The sequence below is a fragment of the Ambystoma mexicanum genome, chromosome 1p (genome assembly GCF_040938575.1).
Source record: "Ambystoma mexicanum isolate Mex_15411 chromosome 1p, UKY_AmexF1_1, whole genome shotgun sequence".
Lineage (NCBI taxonomy): Eukaryota > Metazoa > Chordata > Amphibia > Caudata > Ambystomatidae > Ambystoma > Ambystoma mexicanum.
The window spans coordinates 1499515379-1499534859 of NC_090921.1; the positions used below are offsets into that span (position 1 = coordinate 1499515379).

General features: G+C 40.1%; 1 protein-coding gene across 4 annotated transcripts in view; it reads right to left on the minus strand.

The window, feature by feature from the left end:
• NIT1 (nitrilase 1) overlaps positions 1-19481 on the minus strand; it is a 696241-nt gene that overhangs the window by 443939 nt on the left and 232821 nt on the right. For all 4 annotated transcript variants that reach the window (XM_069607184.1, XM_069607185.1, XM_069607186.1 and 1 more), the window contains one exon: positions 14047-14151. In XM_069607184.1, the coding sequence (XP_069463285.1) occupies positions 14047-14151 (105 nt within the window). The remainder of the gene's footprint in view (positions 1-14046; positions 14152-19481) is intronic.

Below are 19481 nucleotides of genomic sequence, written 5' to 3' on the forward strand. Positions count from 1 at the left end.
ACACACCATTACATACATCTGTATCATCTTACTCAACACTCATGCATACAGCACACATACATTGCAGAACACCCCAACCCATACCTTCTTTATTTTTTTCAACAGAGCCTAAAGAATGCCTACCAAAAATCAAGTCCGTAGAAAACAACGCAGAAGTAGAGCAAATTAAAATAAAAGTGTCCAACATAAGCATCCATCTCCAGCAGAATTTGTAAAAAAACTTGAAACAAAACAGCTAATACAGTCATTTAGTGAAACAAAATAAGTTTCAAGTACAGAAACTTTGCCTCCTCTATCAAAATGTAAAACAAACCAGAAAACAATTAACAAAAAATCAGCTATCACTACAGAAAAAACTGCTTCGATAAATCTTGATATACTGCAAAGTAAGCATACCAAGAAAGGCATTTTAGCCAAAATGTTCCGTCACAGAGTCTTTCAAAATCTTATAAAAACAGAAAAACAGGAGAGAGACCAGGTTCCACCCTTTAAACCTATCGTAGGAAATTTAATCTTAGAAGCGTTGATAGACAGTGCAATTCTTCTCAAAAGAAAGTTATTTATTTTGGTGTTAAACAAAATGAAACCACTAACAAAACTAATGACTAAATTACAAAAAAGACTTCTCAATAAATGAAATGTCAACAGAAAGAACTTCTTAAATATCTGCGGATGTGAATGGAGTCACACTACAAGCACAGAACCATACTTTAATGAAGAAGCATACAAACAAAAGCAAACAAATACAATTGCCATACATAGCAGTGGTCGAGGTTATGAAAAAGTTAATAATACCATAATGGAACAAGTAGTACTGCTTACAAAAATATGCCCTGAAAACTTTGAATTACCTCTCCATTCAACTGAATCAGAACGTCTAGTGTACAAGTGGCCATGCACGTCAATGTGTAACATTCCCAAAAGATTTTTCAAGTCTTTACGCCAATTCCTCAATCAATATGTGAAAGGCAAAGACAAAATCAAAATTAAACTACTGCAAAATATGGATACCTGTCCAGTGCGCAAGTACACAGAACTACAAGGACATTCATTGGCCTGCATTACAGGACCTACTTGCAAAACCACCTTCCATGATATCAAAAGATATCAACACATTATTCAACTATAAGAAATCTAGTCTATAAACTGTACTATGCTAAAAGTCCTGCTTTAGCACTAGCCAATTTAAATAACATCCTTCTACATGGTACAGCAAAAGACCTACTTGAAGAAATCGACTATATCCAGAAAAAATATTTTGGAAGTGAAAGCCACTTACAGAATGAAATAGCTTTAAACCAAATTAGCATCAATTGTACGCATGGCAACCTTTTACTACACATATACAAAAATGAAATACTAAAATTTAAAAGTACATCAGCTGAAGTACCAAACCATGTGTGTGTATTTTGCCGCAGAACTTTTTATAAAGATAACACAAAAACTGTAGACCTATCTTACAAAATAGAAGACAATGAAGATTCTAAAAGATTTGAATTAGCTCTCTACCTTATAGCAGAAAACAAATACAAAATAACTGACCCCTTAATACTTTGCAGTTACTGCACTACAAAACTTAACAACCAAACTCCTTCACGTGCTATCACAAATAATTTGGAATTATATCCACTACCAAAACCTCTACAACAACTTAATTTATATGAGATCATCATAATTCAAACAGTGCACACATTTCAAGCAATAATACGTCTTCAACCAAAAACAGCAACATTACCTCCCTCTGAATTAGTGAAAGGTATTCGTGGAAAAGTAGTGTATTTACCATTAGATCTAAAAGAAAATGTGCACACTCTAGGAGTGCAACGTCCAATGCAGCAATCTTTAATTATCTTAGTAAATGGAGTACCTACAAAAGACAAACATATATGGCAACAGCTGGTAGATTTACATAAAGTTAGACAAGCCTTGCAATATCTTAAAGAAAATAATGAATACTACAAAGAAATTAATATTGAAGAAAACTTGAAGGAAACAACTGAAATAATTCAAGAGACACAAGAAGCTGGTCAATTTGAGCTCCTAGATCCTGCTACAATATCAAATACTTTAGAGTGCAATGGATGAATTGTATAATGGTCTAATGACACCATAGAAGATGCACTAGAAACGTACCAAATGCGTCAAACAAAAGGATCACCAATCAGCATATGGAAAAAAAGTATAGAAGCACGTGCTTTTCCTCTACTCTTTTCTACTGGCAAAGGAGGAACGTATGATGATAGACCTATTCAAATATCAGCATCAGAACACCGCTCATTACGGATGTATTCTGAAGATCCACATTTTGTCTAAATCTCGGAATACATATTCCACCTACTCTTTGAAAGTGAACTAGCAACTTTATGTTAAAGAGTTGTACGCACATTAAAATCAGGATCCCACTTTCAAAATATGTCAGCTACACAATTATTATAAAAAGTGCATCTAAAAGATGTGGTTTTACAATCAAATATTACAAATCTATTAGCAAATATGTGTGGTACTAAAGAGTACTGGTTTCGACGTCATGGAGATGTACGTTGTATGATCAGAAACCTTGGCCCACCCACTTGGTTTGTTACATTAAGTTGTGCAGAATATGCATGGGAAGATTTACATGATTTCCTACGCATATCAAACAAAAACAAAACAAACATAGATATACTAACACCTGGAGAACTTTGTTCTCTGGATCCTGTTAATGTTTCAAGATATTTTCACCATCGCTTCATTGCTATGCTACACTTTATTTGTAATAAAACTGTTCCTCCCCTTGGAGAAGTGCAACACTTCTTTTGGAGAAAAGAATACCAAGCCAGAGGAGCACCACATATCCACATGCTTTTATGGATTAAAGATGCTCCTAAATTTGGTCAAGACAGTGATGCCACTGTTTTACAGTTTATTGAAAAATATGTCACTTGTGAAATTCCATCAGAAGCCACAAATAGTGATCTTCATGCACAAATTTTACAATTTCAAAGACACAAATGTGGCAAATATTGTTGTTGCAAATACAAAAACAAAGGGAAATACTACACCAAATGCCGCTTTGGTTTCCCTAGACCGGTTACAAATACAGGTCAAGTGAACAACCTCATGTCTTCAGTTAGACATAGTGTTAAAGGTAAGTCACCTAAAAATATATATTACATAAAAAGAACAGAAGAAGAAAAATATATCAATGATTACAATGCAATCATTGCTCACTTATGGAATGCAAACATAGATGTGCAGTACATTGCAGACAATTCCACTGCAGTTGCACGATATGTTACAGCATACTTAACCAAAGCAGAAAAAACAGAGCTCCAAGACCTCTGGAATGACCTGTCATCAGATAAAACAGTGTCTCAGAAATTATACAGGTTGGGCATAAAAATGCTCTCCCATAGAGAATGCGGATCCTATGAAGCAGCAGATCGTTTAACTGGTACTGCATTGTATGGTAAATCTAAAAATATAGTATGGCTAAGTCTTGGTCCTGCTAAATCTAGAAAAAGAGTTCTAAAATCATACGAAGATATAGAAACCAAACATGATCCCAACAGCCAAGACATTTTAAAAAACAATTTATTTGACACTTTCTTCCCAAACAGAAGTAATACTTTGGAAACCCTGTGTCTATACCACATAGCCCAAAACTTCACATACAAAAATAATATAAAATCTGATGAAAAAAAAGGTTAATACAGAGTGGCAAACTGAAGGCAGCTTAGTAAAACTCACCAAACCAAATTTAATTAATCATATCAAATTGTTATTAAAGACTCCTCAACATAAAGAACTATATTACATGTCCCTGCTATAACTCTTTAAACCATGGAGAAAAAAAGAAGAAATGCTAGATAACCATGACTCATATGAAGAAGCTTTCAAAGCAAATGAAAGCACTATAACTGATGTAAACTTTACACAGTACAAAACAATGTTGCACAATGAACAGCAACACGAAGAAGAACTCCAGGCCCAACTAGATAAGGACACTCCTGACAGTAGTCAACCTTCTGTAACAGGAAGCCAAGAACCACTTGGAGAACCACTAATAACAAATGATGCAGAATTAGCTTTGACAGAAGTAGAAAACACCATGGGTCATTATGAAGATAAAGAAGACTTAACTATACTACAATCAAAACTAAACAATGAGCAACGTAGCATTTTTCAAGAAGCAACAAAAGAAATTGCACATGGGGTACAACATGAAAACAAAGAATGCACCTGCTAAAATTACAAACCTATACTACTGTACGTCAGTGGTGAAGCTGGTTCTGGCAAAACATTCCTAATCAAAATCATCAGTAGGTTCCTTCAACAATTGACAAACAACAAACTGTCAGCTGTTGTCACTGCCCCCCACAGGTTTAGCTGCCTACAACATAGGTGGTGTCACCTTACACCGATTACTACTCCTGCCAGTAGAACACCAAAACAAATTAGACTATTACAAACTTTCTAGAGAAGCTGCATTGGAACTACGCAGAGTATTAAAACAAATGAAAATGCTACTAATAGATGAAGTGAGCATGGTGTCCAACCTGATGTTGGCTTTGATTCACCTTAGATTATAGAAGTACTCAAAACAAACTACGAAGAGCTCTTTGCAGGAAAACACATTTTTGTTTTCGGAGATCTTCTTCAATTGACACCAGTAAAAGGTGAGCCTATTTTTAAAACATTAGGACACAATTTCTGCCGTAAAACTGTTGGCAGCATTGGAAATGTCAACCTTTGGCAACATTTCCAATACAGAGAATTAACAGAAAACATGCGGCAATCTGCAGATTTCACTTATGCCAACATCTTAAAAAGTATTAAAGTTAGTGTACTATCTAAAGAAGCACAAGCAATATTGAAAACCCGGCGGATTCATGCACTTTATGGCGATAATGCATGTGCTACAGATGTTATGGAACAATTAGCCCATAAAAATGTCAATTGTATGGCCTTAATGCCAACTCTTGTAAGCTGTTTCAAATTCAATGAAATAATGTTAAATAAAGAAATGCAACCAATAATGGAAATTAGCGCCACAGAAACTAGATGTACATGGTATGACACTACCCATGTGTGAGCAAGCCACAACAAGACTAAATAGTTTAGAAAATTCAATCTCCAACACAGCTGGGTTGGAAAAGATATTAAAATGATCCTTAAATTGCAGAGTAATGCTTAAACGTAACCTTGACGTGGACCAAGGACTAGTTAATGGAGCACCGGGTACAGTTGTTGGCTTTCAAACATACCCAGGTGACAACAAAGTTCAGTTTGTCAATATTCTCTTTGACAAACTTTCAGAAGTAAAAAGGATAGTATGCTCAACAGCTCGATTCCTTCTCTTCAAAGACATGTATGTACGCAGTCAACAATTTTCTCTAACTCTTGCATACGCAGTCACCATTCATAAATCACAAGGTCTTACCCTAGACAAAGCAATGATAGACATTGGTAACAGTCTTTAAAGAAGGCATGAGCTACGTAGCACTATCACGCTTATGTACACTTGGCGATCTATTTCTAATCAACTTTGATGCAAGTAAAGTAAACGCTGATATTCCTTGCATTTTAGAATACAATAGACTTCGCTCACTATGCACCCCCCATCTAAACACATATTCTGGTACACAAAAAGTAAAACGTTGTAAAAGAAAACTAAATCAAACAGAAATGCAACAGGATGTCACTGTAAATCCTCCAAAGAGAGTAAAATAAACTAAAACTTCATCAAGTACCACAAACATAAAAGAATCAATTAGGGAAAGTAAACCAGGTACTTCGTCAAAGAAGGAAGGCAAACAAAAAAAAATCAATCGGATACAGAACTACCTGGTCCATTTAAAATCTCAAATATAGTTGGAGTAAGTTGCTATGCAAATGTAGCAATGAATATTCTATTTCAATTACCACCAATTGTTGACAACATTTACTTACACAGTACAGACCAATTGTGTTTGCAAATGTTAGTACTTCATAGAAACGCAACAAACAATCCTGACAACATGTATAGTGTTTATGGAATAAGACAACAATTCGACTACTGTGCTGGAATGGTTAAATTCACTATAAACTCACAGGAAGATCCACAAGAATTTCTAATGTACTTACTACAAGTACTCAAAAATAAAAACATACCTATAAATGAAATCTTCCAGATTTCATACATGTGGAAACATACATGCACTCTCTGCAACAATGTGACACAAGAACAAATCCCCAATGAACGCTTTGTATATATATATCAATACCTAATTGTGACTCCATTCCATTTCAGCAACTTGTACAAAATGCAAACCATGGTAGATTATGTACTACCTGCAATTCGGATAATCGCTCCACCTTATTAATACAAACGCGTAGTAAATACGTAATACTAATGCTTCTATGTTACAATGCAGATGGTACCAAAAACAACTACAAGCTGACTGGATTCACACATGGTCAAGTATCACTTGGTAAGAAAACCTTCAGAACAACAGGTATAATCTACCACGCAGGAGCCACAACCAATTCAGATCACTACACTGCATATATAAGAAAGAAATGTGAATGGTTTGAATGTAATGATAGTACCATTGCTCTAAAGCAGAGATTACCAGCAAATCTTTCAAACGCTTATTTAATGTTCTTAAAACCAAAATTTATTAACTAAACTGTACTTAAACCTTAACTAAACTTGTAGTAAAAAAATATAAACTGTTAGAATATTCCAACAGGTATCGAACTGCCCAAAGATTCTACAACAACTAATCAGATAAATGAATACCACTAAATTAGAGCAAAACATAGATAGTTAGAATACACAAACTGGTACCTAACTAACCCAAAATTTTACAATATCCAAACTGATTAATGAATGCCACTAAATTATATCAAAAAATTGACAGTTAGAATACGCCAATTGGTATCTAACTGCCCCAACATTTTACAATATCCAAACAGATAAATGACATGTAACTGCTCCAAAAATCTGCAACAAGCCAATGTATATAGCATTAGTCTGAAACAACAAGTGAACACTGAAAACAAACAAATAGACTGTAGCATAACAAAAAAAGTTTTTTTTTTTTTAATCCAACATGGATTTTTTTTTCCCACAGACCCAATGATATTAGCAACAAACACAGAAACCGAGCAAATTGCACAGTACACTGGTTTGTAATCTACTAAATATGAGGGTCAAAAAATTTTTTTTAATTATTCAATGTTATAAGTCGTTACAAAATACCAATACTAACATGATCCTTTCTTTTATCGCAGAAATGAACAAGAAATACATGTACTCCAGTTACTAAACCAAACAGTAAGTATATTATAATAAGTACAACCATCGCAGCATATCACACCCATAGTGGCTTATAACTTTGTTCCTTATAAATTTGTTTTTGGATCCCAAAATTATAAGCCACTAGGAGTGTGATATGCTGCGGTGGTTGTGGCCAGGGCATAGAATTGTGGGTGCATGGCCATACGGCCATGCTCCCAAGACTCTATGCCCTGGCCACAACCACCGCAGCATATCACACCCATAAAGTCAAACATTTTAACTATGCCTTATGGGAACTTTTAATGTCTGCGGACATAATGAGTGTTCTTAGAACACTCAACTTGGCAGCGAACAATACGGACAGCGTCCTCAGGACACCACCATTTTGTTTATTTCTGAACATTTCAGAACACTGCAATTGTTCTTAGAACACTTTCAGCTTGCAAGCGAACAATACGGACAGCGTCCTCAGGACACCCCCATTTCGTTTATTTACGAACATTTAGAGGATACCACGAGTGTTCTTAGAACACTTTCAACTTGCCAGCGAACAATACGGACAGCGTCCTTAGGACACCACCATTTTGTTTATTTACGAACATTTCAGGACACCGTGTTCTCAGTACACCCCCATTTTATTTAACAACATTTCAGGACACCGCAAGTGTTCTTAGAACAATTTCAACTTACCAGCGAACAATACGGACAGCGCCCTCAGGACACCCCCAACTTGTTTACTTAAGGACATTTCAGGACACTGCAAGTGTTCTTAGAACAGTTTTAGCTTGCTTGCGAACAACACAGACACATACTGCGTCCTCATTACACCCCCATTTCGTTTATTTAGAGCATTTCAGAACATCCGCGTTGTCTGCGGGCAAAGCGAACACAACAGGGGGGTCTACCACCTAAATAAATACAACATTTAACTCATCTCTTACTCCCCCACCCTCCCCAAACACTTTTACACACCAACACACTCTACTAAATACAATTTTTCAACCAAGTTTCACCGCGCTGTCCGCGGTCGTCCGCGAATCCAAGGTGGCGGGCGCTACCAAAAATCTGACGCGCTTCACGCTCTACGCCGTCTAATCAGCGAACACGTCGCATGTCCGCAGACATGACGTAAGCCGATTGGCCAATGAGGACACTGTCTGCGAAGCGAACAGGAAAGTGTGTCCATGGACCAAACACAGATATCACTAATTTTTTTTTGACCGACTTTTTGGTCATTTAAAATAAAAACTACTGGACGGATTTTCACCAAATTTGCAAAAGCACGCTTTCGGGACCAAGCCGCTACTCCTGGTCCAAATTTGGTGAAAATCCGTCCAGCGGTTTGGGCTGTAGGCATGAGCAAGGTTTTTTCCCCATTCAGTCTATGGGGGAAAAAAAAGTTTAGGGAACCCCCTTATAACTTTGCCCCCCCTGCACGACTCCTCACCAAATTCTGCAAACATAATCAGGGTGGGCCACATACTTTTTTTGCAAAGTTTGGTGAGGATTTGTCCAGGGGGAGCGAAGTTATAAGCTTCCTAAAAAGTGCTCTTCCTATGGAAACAGCAACTTAACCATAACTACATGGCCACTACTGTGGCCATGTAATATGTATATGTGTGTGAAACATATTGCTCTCCATGGGGGCGCACAAACCTACTAAGCGGGTGCCATCACAGGGCTGATGGGAGATCACCATTAGTGACTCAGAAAAACACAGAATAGTATTCCACCCCTCTGCAAGGGCTTTGTCGGGTTAGTTTACCGTTTGTTGAGGGATTTCGCGTGGTTGACTTCCTGTTCTAGGAGTCACAGTTGCTTGTGAGTCCATGAGTTTTAATGTTTTTTACAACTGTGTTTCAATAAACTGATTATTTTTTGCTATGAGATCGTGTGCTGGGGATTTATTATAGTCCTGTTACTTACCATGCCATTTACAATTGTTTTGGTGATGTGTGGCTACTGGGCTATTCTGTGTTTTTCTCTCTCTCTCTATGTATGTATATATATATACATATATATATATATATACACACACACACACTATACACACACACAAATCAATTACAATTTTATTAACATTGTGTATTAATTCTTAAATCTTGCCCGGAGCAGAGCAGTAGCGAGCAGTAGCTTGAAACGCGTGTCAGCAAGTTGAGGCACGAGTTCATTACGTTAATAAAATTATAACTGATAAATCTATATGTGGGTCACTTGGCTCAAATGTATTATTCTACATACGTCAGCAAGGCAAGGTGTTCGAGTCGAGGCGTGCTCAGCGGAGAACGATGAAGCAGCTTAATGCTGCCGAAAGCGGGTGCCTACTCAATCATGCTCGAACAGCACACGAAAACATCTAATCAAGAAAATCTCCCAATAGGAGACGAATGGCACTCCAAAGAACCCAAGGCAAAAACAGCAAAAGGGTCAATTAACAAAACTTGAATGCATAATTTACGAGCCGCAAACGAAAAAAAGACAGGCGTGTTTCACCCACATGGGCTTTGTTAAAGTCAGAACATAGAAAAAAGAATACATTTTTTATGCACTAAATGGTGTTAACATCCACAGAGGCACCTTGATCCTAATATTGTATATCAAATGGTAATTTAAAAGACATTCACTATGAATACATATGATAAAACATGATTTATGTACATAGGCAGTACTATTCACGAGGTAAAGGTTCATATCTTGCAGCATATTACAGCTTTTAAAAAATTGAAATTTCCCTTAACCCCGGCAAAATGTTTTGATGGAAACGGTGGGGATGGTTCCTCATTGACATTTTTGCTATTGACCCTGCCATTGAGAAACCTTGTTATGGCAACAGAGAGAAATTGCTGAGACAGAAATAGGCTAGATACATCAATGACTGTGACACGAAAACAGAGAGAGGACAAAATAGAGAGGAGGAATTATGTGCGTTTTTGGTGGAATAATTGTATGAATACCTGCAAATTGGAAGATATTTTGAAGCCTTTTTGGAGCTTTTATGTTTTGATATGTTTAAGAATGTCCTTCAATTTGGTTTGGATATCCAGTGTCTTGGCTCTATGCTTTTGTTTTTTGAAAAATTGTTTCAATTAGTCAGCTTTTTAATCGTTTGTATTGAGGGATTAATTACAGCAGATTGTAGGCACTCTGTAGATGTTCTCTTTCTTATAATTGATATTGTGCACATATATATTTAATGAAAAACATGAATCGTCAATATTGTATTCAGTAAGACTCATATTCTAAGGGAGGATAGCTCAAGGGAAATGCGCTTGTCTTGAAAGCAAGGCAACATTGAGCAGCACAAGTCTGAAATCCAGTCCCACGTTAGAGGCATGAATCGTGATAGAAGAATCCAATTATTATTTTGCATCTCCATTTAGCATGGGTCCACTTGAACATAATACTGCCTATATAGGTTTTATTAACATTTGAATAGGTCTATTTAGTAACACTTCGTTCCTTATGAGGTTTCATGAGGTTTTAGGCATATGTGTCTTAGTTATGGCTCCAACACTTCATATAGGTATGCATTTTATTGTATGCACTTTAGCACATGCACTTTAATGGAATTGTATATTTAAAGTTGATGGGTAAGATATGAAGATAGAATGCTTTATAATGGGAACAATAGGCTGGTTGTATCTATTCTTTTATTGACCTATCTATTATGGTGATTGAACTCCCTCAGAATATGGATGTTATTGAATACAATATTGACCATTCATGTATTAATTAACCGCTGAACATGATCATTCAAGATTTTAAATATATACATATACATTCCGTTGTCTAAGAGGGATACACACTTTTTAGCATATGGCATTAGCATCCCTAGAGATCTGCAGGTTATTGTATATTTGAACCTGTTCTACTTATTGTATAATATCACTTTGTACACCCTATTATAGAGATTTCTATGTCGATATGCATCTTTTCGAGAATACTCTGCAAGTGTATCAAAGAAGATCCTTGGAGATGTTTATACATTTTTTTAAATTTGTGATATTCCAATGTATGCACTTAAATTTATATTAATCTCTTTGAATGAATATGCACACTAGAGGGACTATTTATTATTGCACTTGATGGGTATCTGTTCCTCTATTGAATGAGAATTTGATATACAATATTAGGATCAAAGTGCCTCTTCGCATGTTTACACCATTTTAAGATGGCACTCTGTTTGCCCTGCTGTAAATACCGGATCTGAATAAATGACGGACTATTTGTAGTGTATACAAAATTGGTTCTTTTTTCTATGTACCGACTCTGACAAAGCCTGTGTGGGGAATATACGTCTGTCTTTTTGTTTGAGACTTCACAAATTAAGCGCTAAACATTTCTCATTGGCCCTTTTCCTGTTTTTGCATTGGGTTCTTTGGAGTACCATTCATCTCCTATTGGGAAACTGTTTTTCTTCATTGCATATTACATATAAACACATTTTCGTTTATAGTGTTTTCAAAAGAATAAATCGAGGTGCATGCAATTAGCTTCAGAGAATGTCATGATTATAATGTGGATGGGGATATAGACATGGAATGACAATAACCAAAGAAGGATATCGGGCCATCGGGTGGAGGAGATTAGATTATGGGAACCAAGTATTAGAATTTAGTACAGGCCTTAGGTGTAGGTGCACAGCTCCTACAGTAAGTCTAGATATGGCCATCCGGGTGAATAGGGTTGGTCATTCAAAAATGGGTTCATTAGGTATTAGTTTGCTTCAGACACTACATGCAGGTACTAGATTTGTTTAGAATAGAAAATTCACCTGCCCAACAGAACATCTTTTGGGCCAATGTCTCTGGTTCACAGGAAAAGAAAATGTAGGCAATTTGGGGGGAGCCATTAGAGGTTTTAACCCCTAGGTTGCATGGCAGTCACACAAGCGATCAGGCTGATCATAAAATCATAAAAGAAAAATGTAGTAAATGAAGTAAAGGAGGTGGATACACCCCTTCAATCACCTGCTGTAATCCGAACTGCAGGGATGCAATGAAGACATGAATCCCCCAGAACTAAGAGTAACCGCACTTCTTTGAGCCCAGGTGCCACTGCAGCAAGCAGTTGGGGAGTTGAAGACTTGGCAAACAAGAGGAGGAAAAATGCGGGGGATAGAATAGTCGTGGGCATGACGAGCCTATGAAAGCTTAGCATGCTTGTTGCTTGTAGTGAAATGAAGGTCAATATCGTTTTTTTTGCACTCTTATAAACATTAAATAGACCTGCAGACTTTTTTCCCCCAAAGTACCATGCTAACTGGTCATTTGCATCTATCTTGAGGATATGTTTATAGAATCTAACGGTATTAACTGCACTGGTGTGGCCGAGTGTCAAGATTATTGCCATGTTGGTCGGAATGGGATAAAGAGGGTCTCAGCACTGATTCCTCAACACAGACATCGCTGTCCCTTTGACAAATTCATTTGTTTCACACCATGCAAAAGTGTTGTGCCTCCCCAACTATAGCAAGCTGATGCCTTGAACATCGGGGGGAAAATCTCTTACCCGGGGAGCTTCAGCCAACTTGTGCTGTGAATTGCTGCCCCGGCCTGGAAAGACAGCAAATGCCCAGCGACTTCGTTAACTCAGTAGAGGCCTCTGCATGTGCCTTCCAAGGCTGCTGCACGGCCTATGACATTAAACGTAGAGGAACATGGGGCGCAGTTACCAGTCGGGCGCAAAGCATGATGGCATGGACTCCCAGCAGGCAAGCTTTCTTTTGGCACCCCTCAGAAATAGCCAACAGAATTACCAGATTGGAGTGCGAGAACAGCCCTGGCAACCAAAGATGCTTTCGTCAGGCCCAGCTCCTGCCAATCATGCATATCAATGAGCTGGGCTGACTAGAGATGTAGTGCGAGAGTGTGTGTGGTTCCTCCCATGCCGCCCAGCATGCACGCGAGCTGCCATGGTCAGAAATAATGATACAAACGTCATTATACAAAATCAAACCGCATGTTCACTCATGATACTGGCCCATGCAGGCGTGGCAGGAAGATTGTTTGGGCAATGGGCAATTTCCCGATAGGGCAGTCCAAGCCTGACAGTGAGTGAACAAGTTGGTCAGGTCAGTAATTGGGTCTGTCCGTCATTAGGGAGTCCCATCCATTCTTTCATACTTCCGTGTATTTTCACCCCACCGTACTGAACTTTTAGACACACCGCCCTGTTCATTGGTCATCGGATGCATCTCTTAGTCGCCTCTAAGAGCAGCATCTGCCAGACAGCGGCGGCTTGCAGGCAATCAGGCACGCTGATGTACGACAGGTATGCTGTACCCCGATACTGCTGCTTTTTTGCGGGAGGCTGCCATAATAGCATCAGCTGATCCCATTGAAGATACACTCACATCTTTCCCGGCGATCTACATCCTTTTGTAATTTACTGCTTTCCATGCAGCGGGATAGATACAGCATGTAATCTATGTAGTAGAGTACTTCGTTCAGCTGATTGTGTCAGCTTTCTCTAAATGAATGCCCGCAGTTTGAAAACGAGCATATGTCCCACCAAATCTGCCAAATCTAAAAAACATGGCGGAGTATACGATGCTAGCATGAGTGTCACTATGTCATGGTTTACAATTTAGTAGCTTTGCAACTTGGATAGTGTCATACAAATGTATAACACGAATCAGTGACAGAACGATCGTTATATACTGCGAACTGTACAATAAGCACCTTAAAACAGGGCCAGTTTCAGTGTTTGTTTACTACACCGGGTCTTTCTCTTACGTTTAAATGTAGAAAAAAGAACACAAAACAAATACAAAATGATACCTGCAAAGGGGAGTGTCAATGATGATCTTTGTCAATAGTCCTCGCATTAATGGATGAAAGACCTTGTGCATATCTTGAACAGGAACCTTTGCCAAAAATCCTTTCCTACAATACAAAGCACAATTCATTACCGGTTGCATCCTGGTCACTTGATTGAACATATTTACATACATGTAAATAACAACACTGAAGGGTATCCTTCAGCAGTAATGTACCTGTACAAATGCAAATATACATGAGGCCTAAGGAATGTTATCAGACTCTTAATTATATTTCAGTTGATCCTATAAAATATTTGGTACAATTAAAAATATATATAGCGTTCTGTTATTGATAAAACTTCAACCAGGACACCACCTCCAACCCCTGCCCCACCTAGGATGCCAGAGGAAGACCCAAGAAACAACCAGCACACTCAGAATGGCGTAAAAAGAAAAAAGCCACCGTTCTAGCAGAATGGCGACCCTTCTGTGCATTACTGCGGCCAGTTTAACAGTCTGCGAGTAATATTAACTAAAAAGACATTAAAGTAGATTCACTGCCAGAGCCATAAGAAATAGGTTACCCACAGTAACAACATTTTACTAGGTCAGTGATAAAGGGGAAACCATGCAGCACCCCTGCAGTCCATATAAGGTGGGGTATGCTGCTCTCACATATAAAATGTAAAGGGCATGGAAATCCCATTTTACCCTTTGGAACAGTAGTTCACCCAAGATACATGAAGAGAAAATAATAAAGGGAAGCCAAAGGGGCAACTCAGCAACACCACCCTTAAGGTGCTGTGTTCTGCCACAGAAAAATGCATACAGCCCAAATGTTACAGGGAACTATAAATCCAAACCTGCATTATGACGAGAAATAAAAAGGTCACCCATAAAAAGAGTAAAAGACATGGTGAGAGGGGGAAAAAGATTGCCACTCACCCCAGAACAAGGACAAATAATCACCAAGTCCAGCAAAAAGTTATGGGGTTGACACAGGTGAGGAAGATTTATCACAGAATTGAATATCCTGCCCAACAGTGATTAAAAAAACAGGCACTTCTTGGCGTGCACCAAAGTCCCTCGATGGATGTTTGTCAGATACCAGATTTGCCCTCGTAGTGTAGCCGATGAATTCTTCTTCCCAATGTGCCCCTCTGGTTTTGGTTTAGAAAGAACCAGAGCGATCTATTGGAGAAAAGAATGGATGCCGATGGAAATCCCGGGGTACCAATGGAACAACACAGGTCGAGACGCTGTATGTCAAAGGAGGACTGGAGGTGGATAACGCAACAGCAACTTGAGGCCGGACCTGCAAATGTGAAATACAAGAACCCACCACCGCAGCAAGATTTGAGTTTGCGTTGTGCCCAACAAGTAATGGCTAGCATAGAATACAAAAACCCACCTCCCCTCTTCCTCCCCAGACTTAACAGAAAAGGTTTGCCGCTTACCGGTGGTTCTGTTCCAGGAGAGGGCATGCACAAGTAGACAAGATCCAAGCAATCCACAAAGAAGGCAGTCCAAACCTAACCCGACGGCACGAGGACGCCGAACAACACCCTGACCCGACGGCACGAGGACGATAGTACACACAGGGAGTCTCTAGTCTGTGTACCAATTCTAAACTCCAAAGTTCCAGCGAGAGAAAACCAGAAGTGCCAAGGATAATCTGAAGGTGGAAAAACGTATGCAGACGAGGTCTGGCCTGAAGTAACGTGGCATCCAAGGAGCAGGCAAGGGAGGTCCAGTAACAGTCCGTGATCAAGATACCAGACGAGGCAAATCAAGGCAAGGCGATAAGGCAGAGCAATCCAATAAGCAGTCCGCGTCGAGGTGCCAAGAAAGTCAGAAACTGAAGGAGGGGAAAAAACAGGGTAACAAGGACAGGAACAGAGAGAACAAGATACAAGGAAAACTTTGAACAGATTTCGAAACGCCACTAATCAGTGATCAGAAGCACCGATCTAGGAGGAGGAGGTGCTAATAAGGAGGCAAGTCACGTGACAACGCGGCATGCTCCTCAGCGTGAACCGTGGGAGGAGTAGAGCGGACAAAGTGCCACAGTACGAAGAGGCTCATTCCCCTTTATCCCAGTCTCTCCAGAAAAAGAGGCCTAGAGAAGACCCTGAGGCAATTGTGTTCCCCCTACCCAAAACACCTAAAACAGGTACACGGTCAAAGAAACATTTCAAAGTAACAATGTACAAAGTCTCCACTTTTGTAGACTTCATGAGCAAATACCCAATTAGAAAGAAAAAATTGGATTTAGAAATGGGCCAACTCTTGGCAACTGGCCAACCCTTACACATCACCCACACATACTGTCCTAGAGATGTACCATGACTCTTTCCAAGGGGAAGATCAGGCAAATCAATATGTGTGGTATGCCGACCAGGATGATCTTAATGATGACCCTGACAAATGTTATCAAGATGACCCAGATGTTACCATTATTTGCACTCCAGATGTTGTTGCACCCGAGAGTGGTCACAGGTCCCCAATTTAAGACCAATTGTTATACAATAATTTATTAAAGAGGCCCGCTAATCAATTAAAAATTCATACCGTAGAAACAGTGGACACCGCTGACTTCGTGGAGGATATTTTAAATGAGAAAAAAGCAGTTAGCCAGGCCATTCCTCTATAACTATCAATAAAGAAATGAATTGCCCCATCATTTACGACAGCATCACTTACTTAGGCATTCAACCCCAGCGTTGAAAACATTTTTAAATCGTCTCCATCTGGCCCTCAATATATTAGGGACATGCAAATCCGAATTCCCTTGTGGTCACCACCACTAGAAAAAGGATGTGCGTTCCACTCTCTAGTTCTGAGGCACCTCCCAATAAGGAATGAAAGCAGCTGTATACCTTAGGGAAAATAATAACTACCTCCGGAGAATATGACATGAATTACAACCAATATCACACTACTTGCAAGTTATAACACACAGTGGTACGAGGTACTCAAACATCTCGATCCTATGCCAGAACCTGTAAAGTCACACCTTATAAGCATATCCACATGGGGCAAACAGGGTATGTTGCCTTTCCCCAAGCACCCCCTTTCATTTTATTTGGTTTTTCCTTTTTTTTGCCCATTCTGCGCCATCCGTGCTCTTTTCCTGCACTCCCGACACCCTTTGTGTTGCCCTTGCCGCCCGCCTCCCCCCTCCCTGATTGGCTCCCAGTCCCGGAAAGGCTTTCCTTTCCCTCCATAGAAACCACAAGCACACAAGCTTCTCCATCTGTGTGCCGTGATAGCTGCAGGGTAAATTGCCTTTCCCTAAGCACCCCCTTTCATTTTATTTGGTTTTTACTTTTTTTGTTGCTCATTTGGTGCCATCCACGCTCTTTTCCAGGCACTCCTGACCCGCTTTGTGTTCACCTTACTGGCAGCTCCTCCCCGCGCCCGCCTCCCCACTGCCTGATTGACTTCACTGCCAGGTGTAGAGGAAGCATGGTATCACAAGTATGACACTGACACAATGGGTACAATTTGTAAAACTTTTATTGAAATTGTTGGGGTTGGGGTTGGAGAAACTTCTACTTTACCCTATAACTAAGATGGGAGTAGACTCGAGCATCAAATAATAAATAACGCTGTCCCAGTGGAGTCCATCAAATCAAAATTGCCTATGCTAACAAAACCTAATGCCTGCCCTATATCTTGTACAAAAAGTGTAAAAAGGAGAAATGTATGTATGTAAAAGGAAAAATCAATGTTCAAATTAATAAATGTGGTTGGACCTGTTCTCCTCCCCACGTTACACCTCACAGAGTAAGACGGTCCCTGCAGACGGGATGACACACTCTGGCTCAGTTTCCAACACAATAAACCATTCAAAAACGTGGACCGAGGCCCGCCTGGCCTTCCACGTTAAAGTCTCTTTTCCTGACTGCCAAAATAATGTTTCAACCAAAAGGTTCACAAAGGTCCCCCTCTGTCGGGCTCAGACCTCTCACAACAAGGTTCAGCACAAACTTGCAAGGGGTCTCCCTTCCCCAAGCTTATTATACTTCGCTCTCCCTCTGTCAGACTCGGACCACTTTCGCATGTCAAAGATTTTCGAATGTGTGTGGCTTTCTTTACAGAGCACAGCAGGACCACTTCGACTCAAAGTTTACAGTTTAACTTTCACTCTCCCCTTCCTTAGGAGTTGAACTTCTTGATTTCACTTTTGCTGTTCATTTGCTTTATCGGTTCAAACAATATACTTTTCACAGAGACTTTCGAGTGGGCTACTTTCTTTCGCCGGACCACTCCATTACTTATTATCGCTGATTTCGCCACTATCTTTTACTTCAAAGTTCATCCACAGGTCTGCCTTTCCTCGCGTCTCATCCACACGTGTGCAGCCTACACTTGCGATATAATGTTGCTACTTCGAACTTTAACACACACCGGTCTCTCAAGTCGCTTGCCAACTCACCGGCTGTGTGCGTCTCTTTCTTGGTTTTGCAATGCCCAATTCTCGAGTCAAGGTTAGTACCACAGGCTTGGCCTCACCTGCCCAACTCTGCTGTTCACCCGGCAGAGTCGCTGACTTCCTTGACCAGTCTTCACTTGTGAGATCAGTCTTCTCCATGTGTTCTCCGCAGCCTGTTGGAGGCAAGGTCCGCCGGTAGGGAACTCTTGGGGTCCTTGACCCACTGCTCCCGCCCATTGGTCGTCACTCTTTTCCAGTAGGTTTGCTTTCATCCCAGAAGTTCTGCTCGTACTCGTGCTTGTACTCGTGTTCCGCCTTCCACATTGCTCAGAGTTGGGTTCTTCCTTTTATTCGTGTTAGGAGAGCTAATTGATATCAGGTGTATGCACTTAGAGTCAAGGGTCTGACTTTGCCTGACCCAATTAGCGAGACATGTCCAATACGATGTGTGAAAGTTAATGTTGTTACTCTCAGTCACCCTCTTCCTCGGCCCAGTGTTTGTGTAAAAAAGGGGGTCGGGGGGGAGTTGGGACCTCAGTGAATCCTAAAAAATAGAATGGGTTGGATAAACAAAATAGTGGGGAATACTGCATCTCACCATCGGCTGCCTCACCCCCACTCCCTGAAGACCCCACACCCAGGTGATTCTCCCGCACTGGTCCACCCCCAGGGTCTGAATCCAGAGGCGATGGCTGTGCCCTGGCCACATGAGAGAGAGAGAGAGCGAGAGAGCGAGAGAGAGAGAGAGAGAGAGAGAGAGAGAGAGATCCCTGGGGACTAGCAGGGTTTCTCACACAGGGCAGTCCTCTCGTAAGGGCCTGGAGGCAAAGGGCAGCTCTTGATGAAGCAGCTCCACCCTGTGTTTGCCCGTGTCCACCTGTGAAGCCAGCTGCTGTCAACCAGCAATGACTGACAAGTAAGTGTGGTCTGGGTGGGGAGTGCAGCAATCACTGTATTCCAGCAGGACCCTACCACTCTTATTACCTTAACAAAAATCAATAAACAAAAAAGGCACA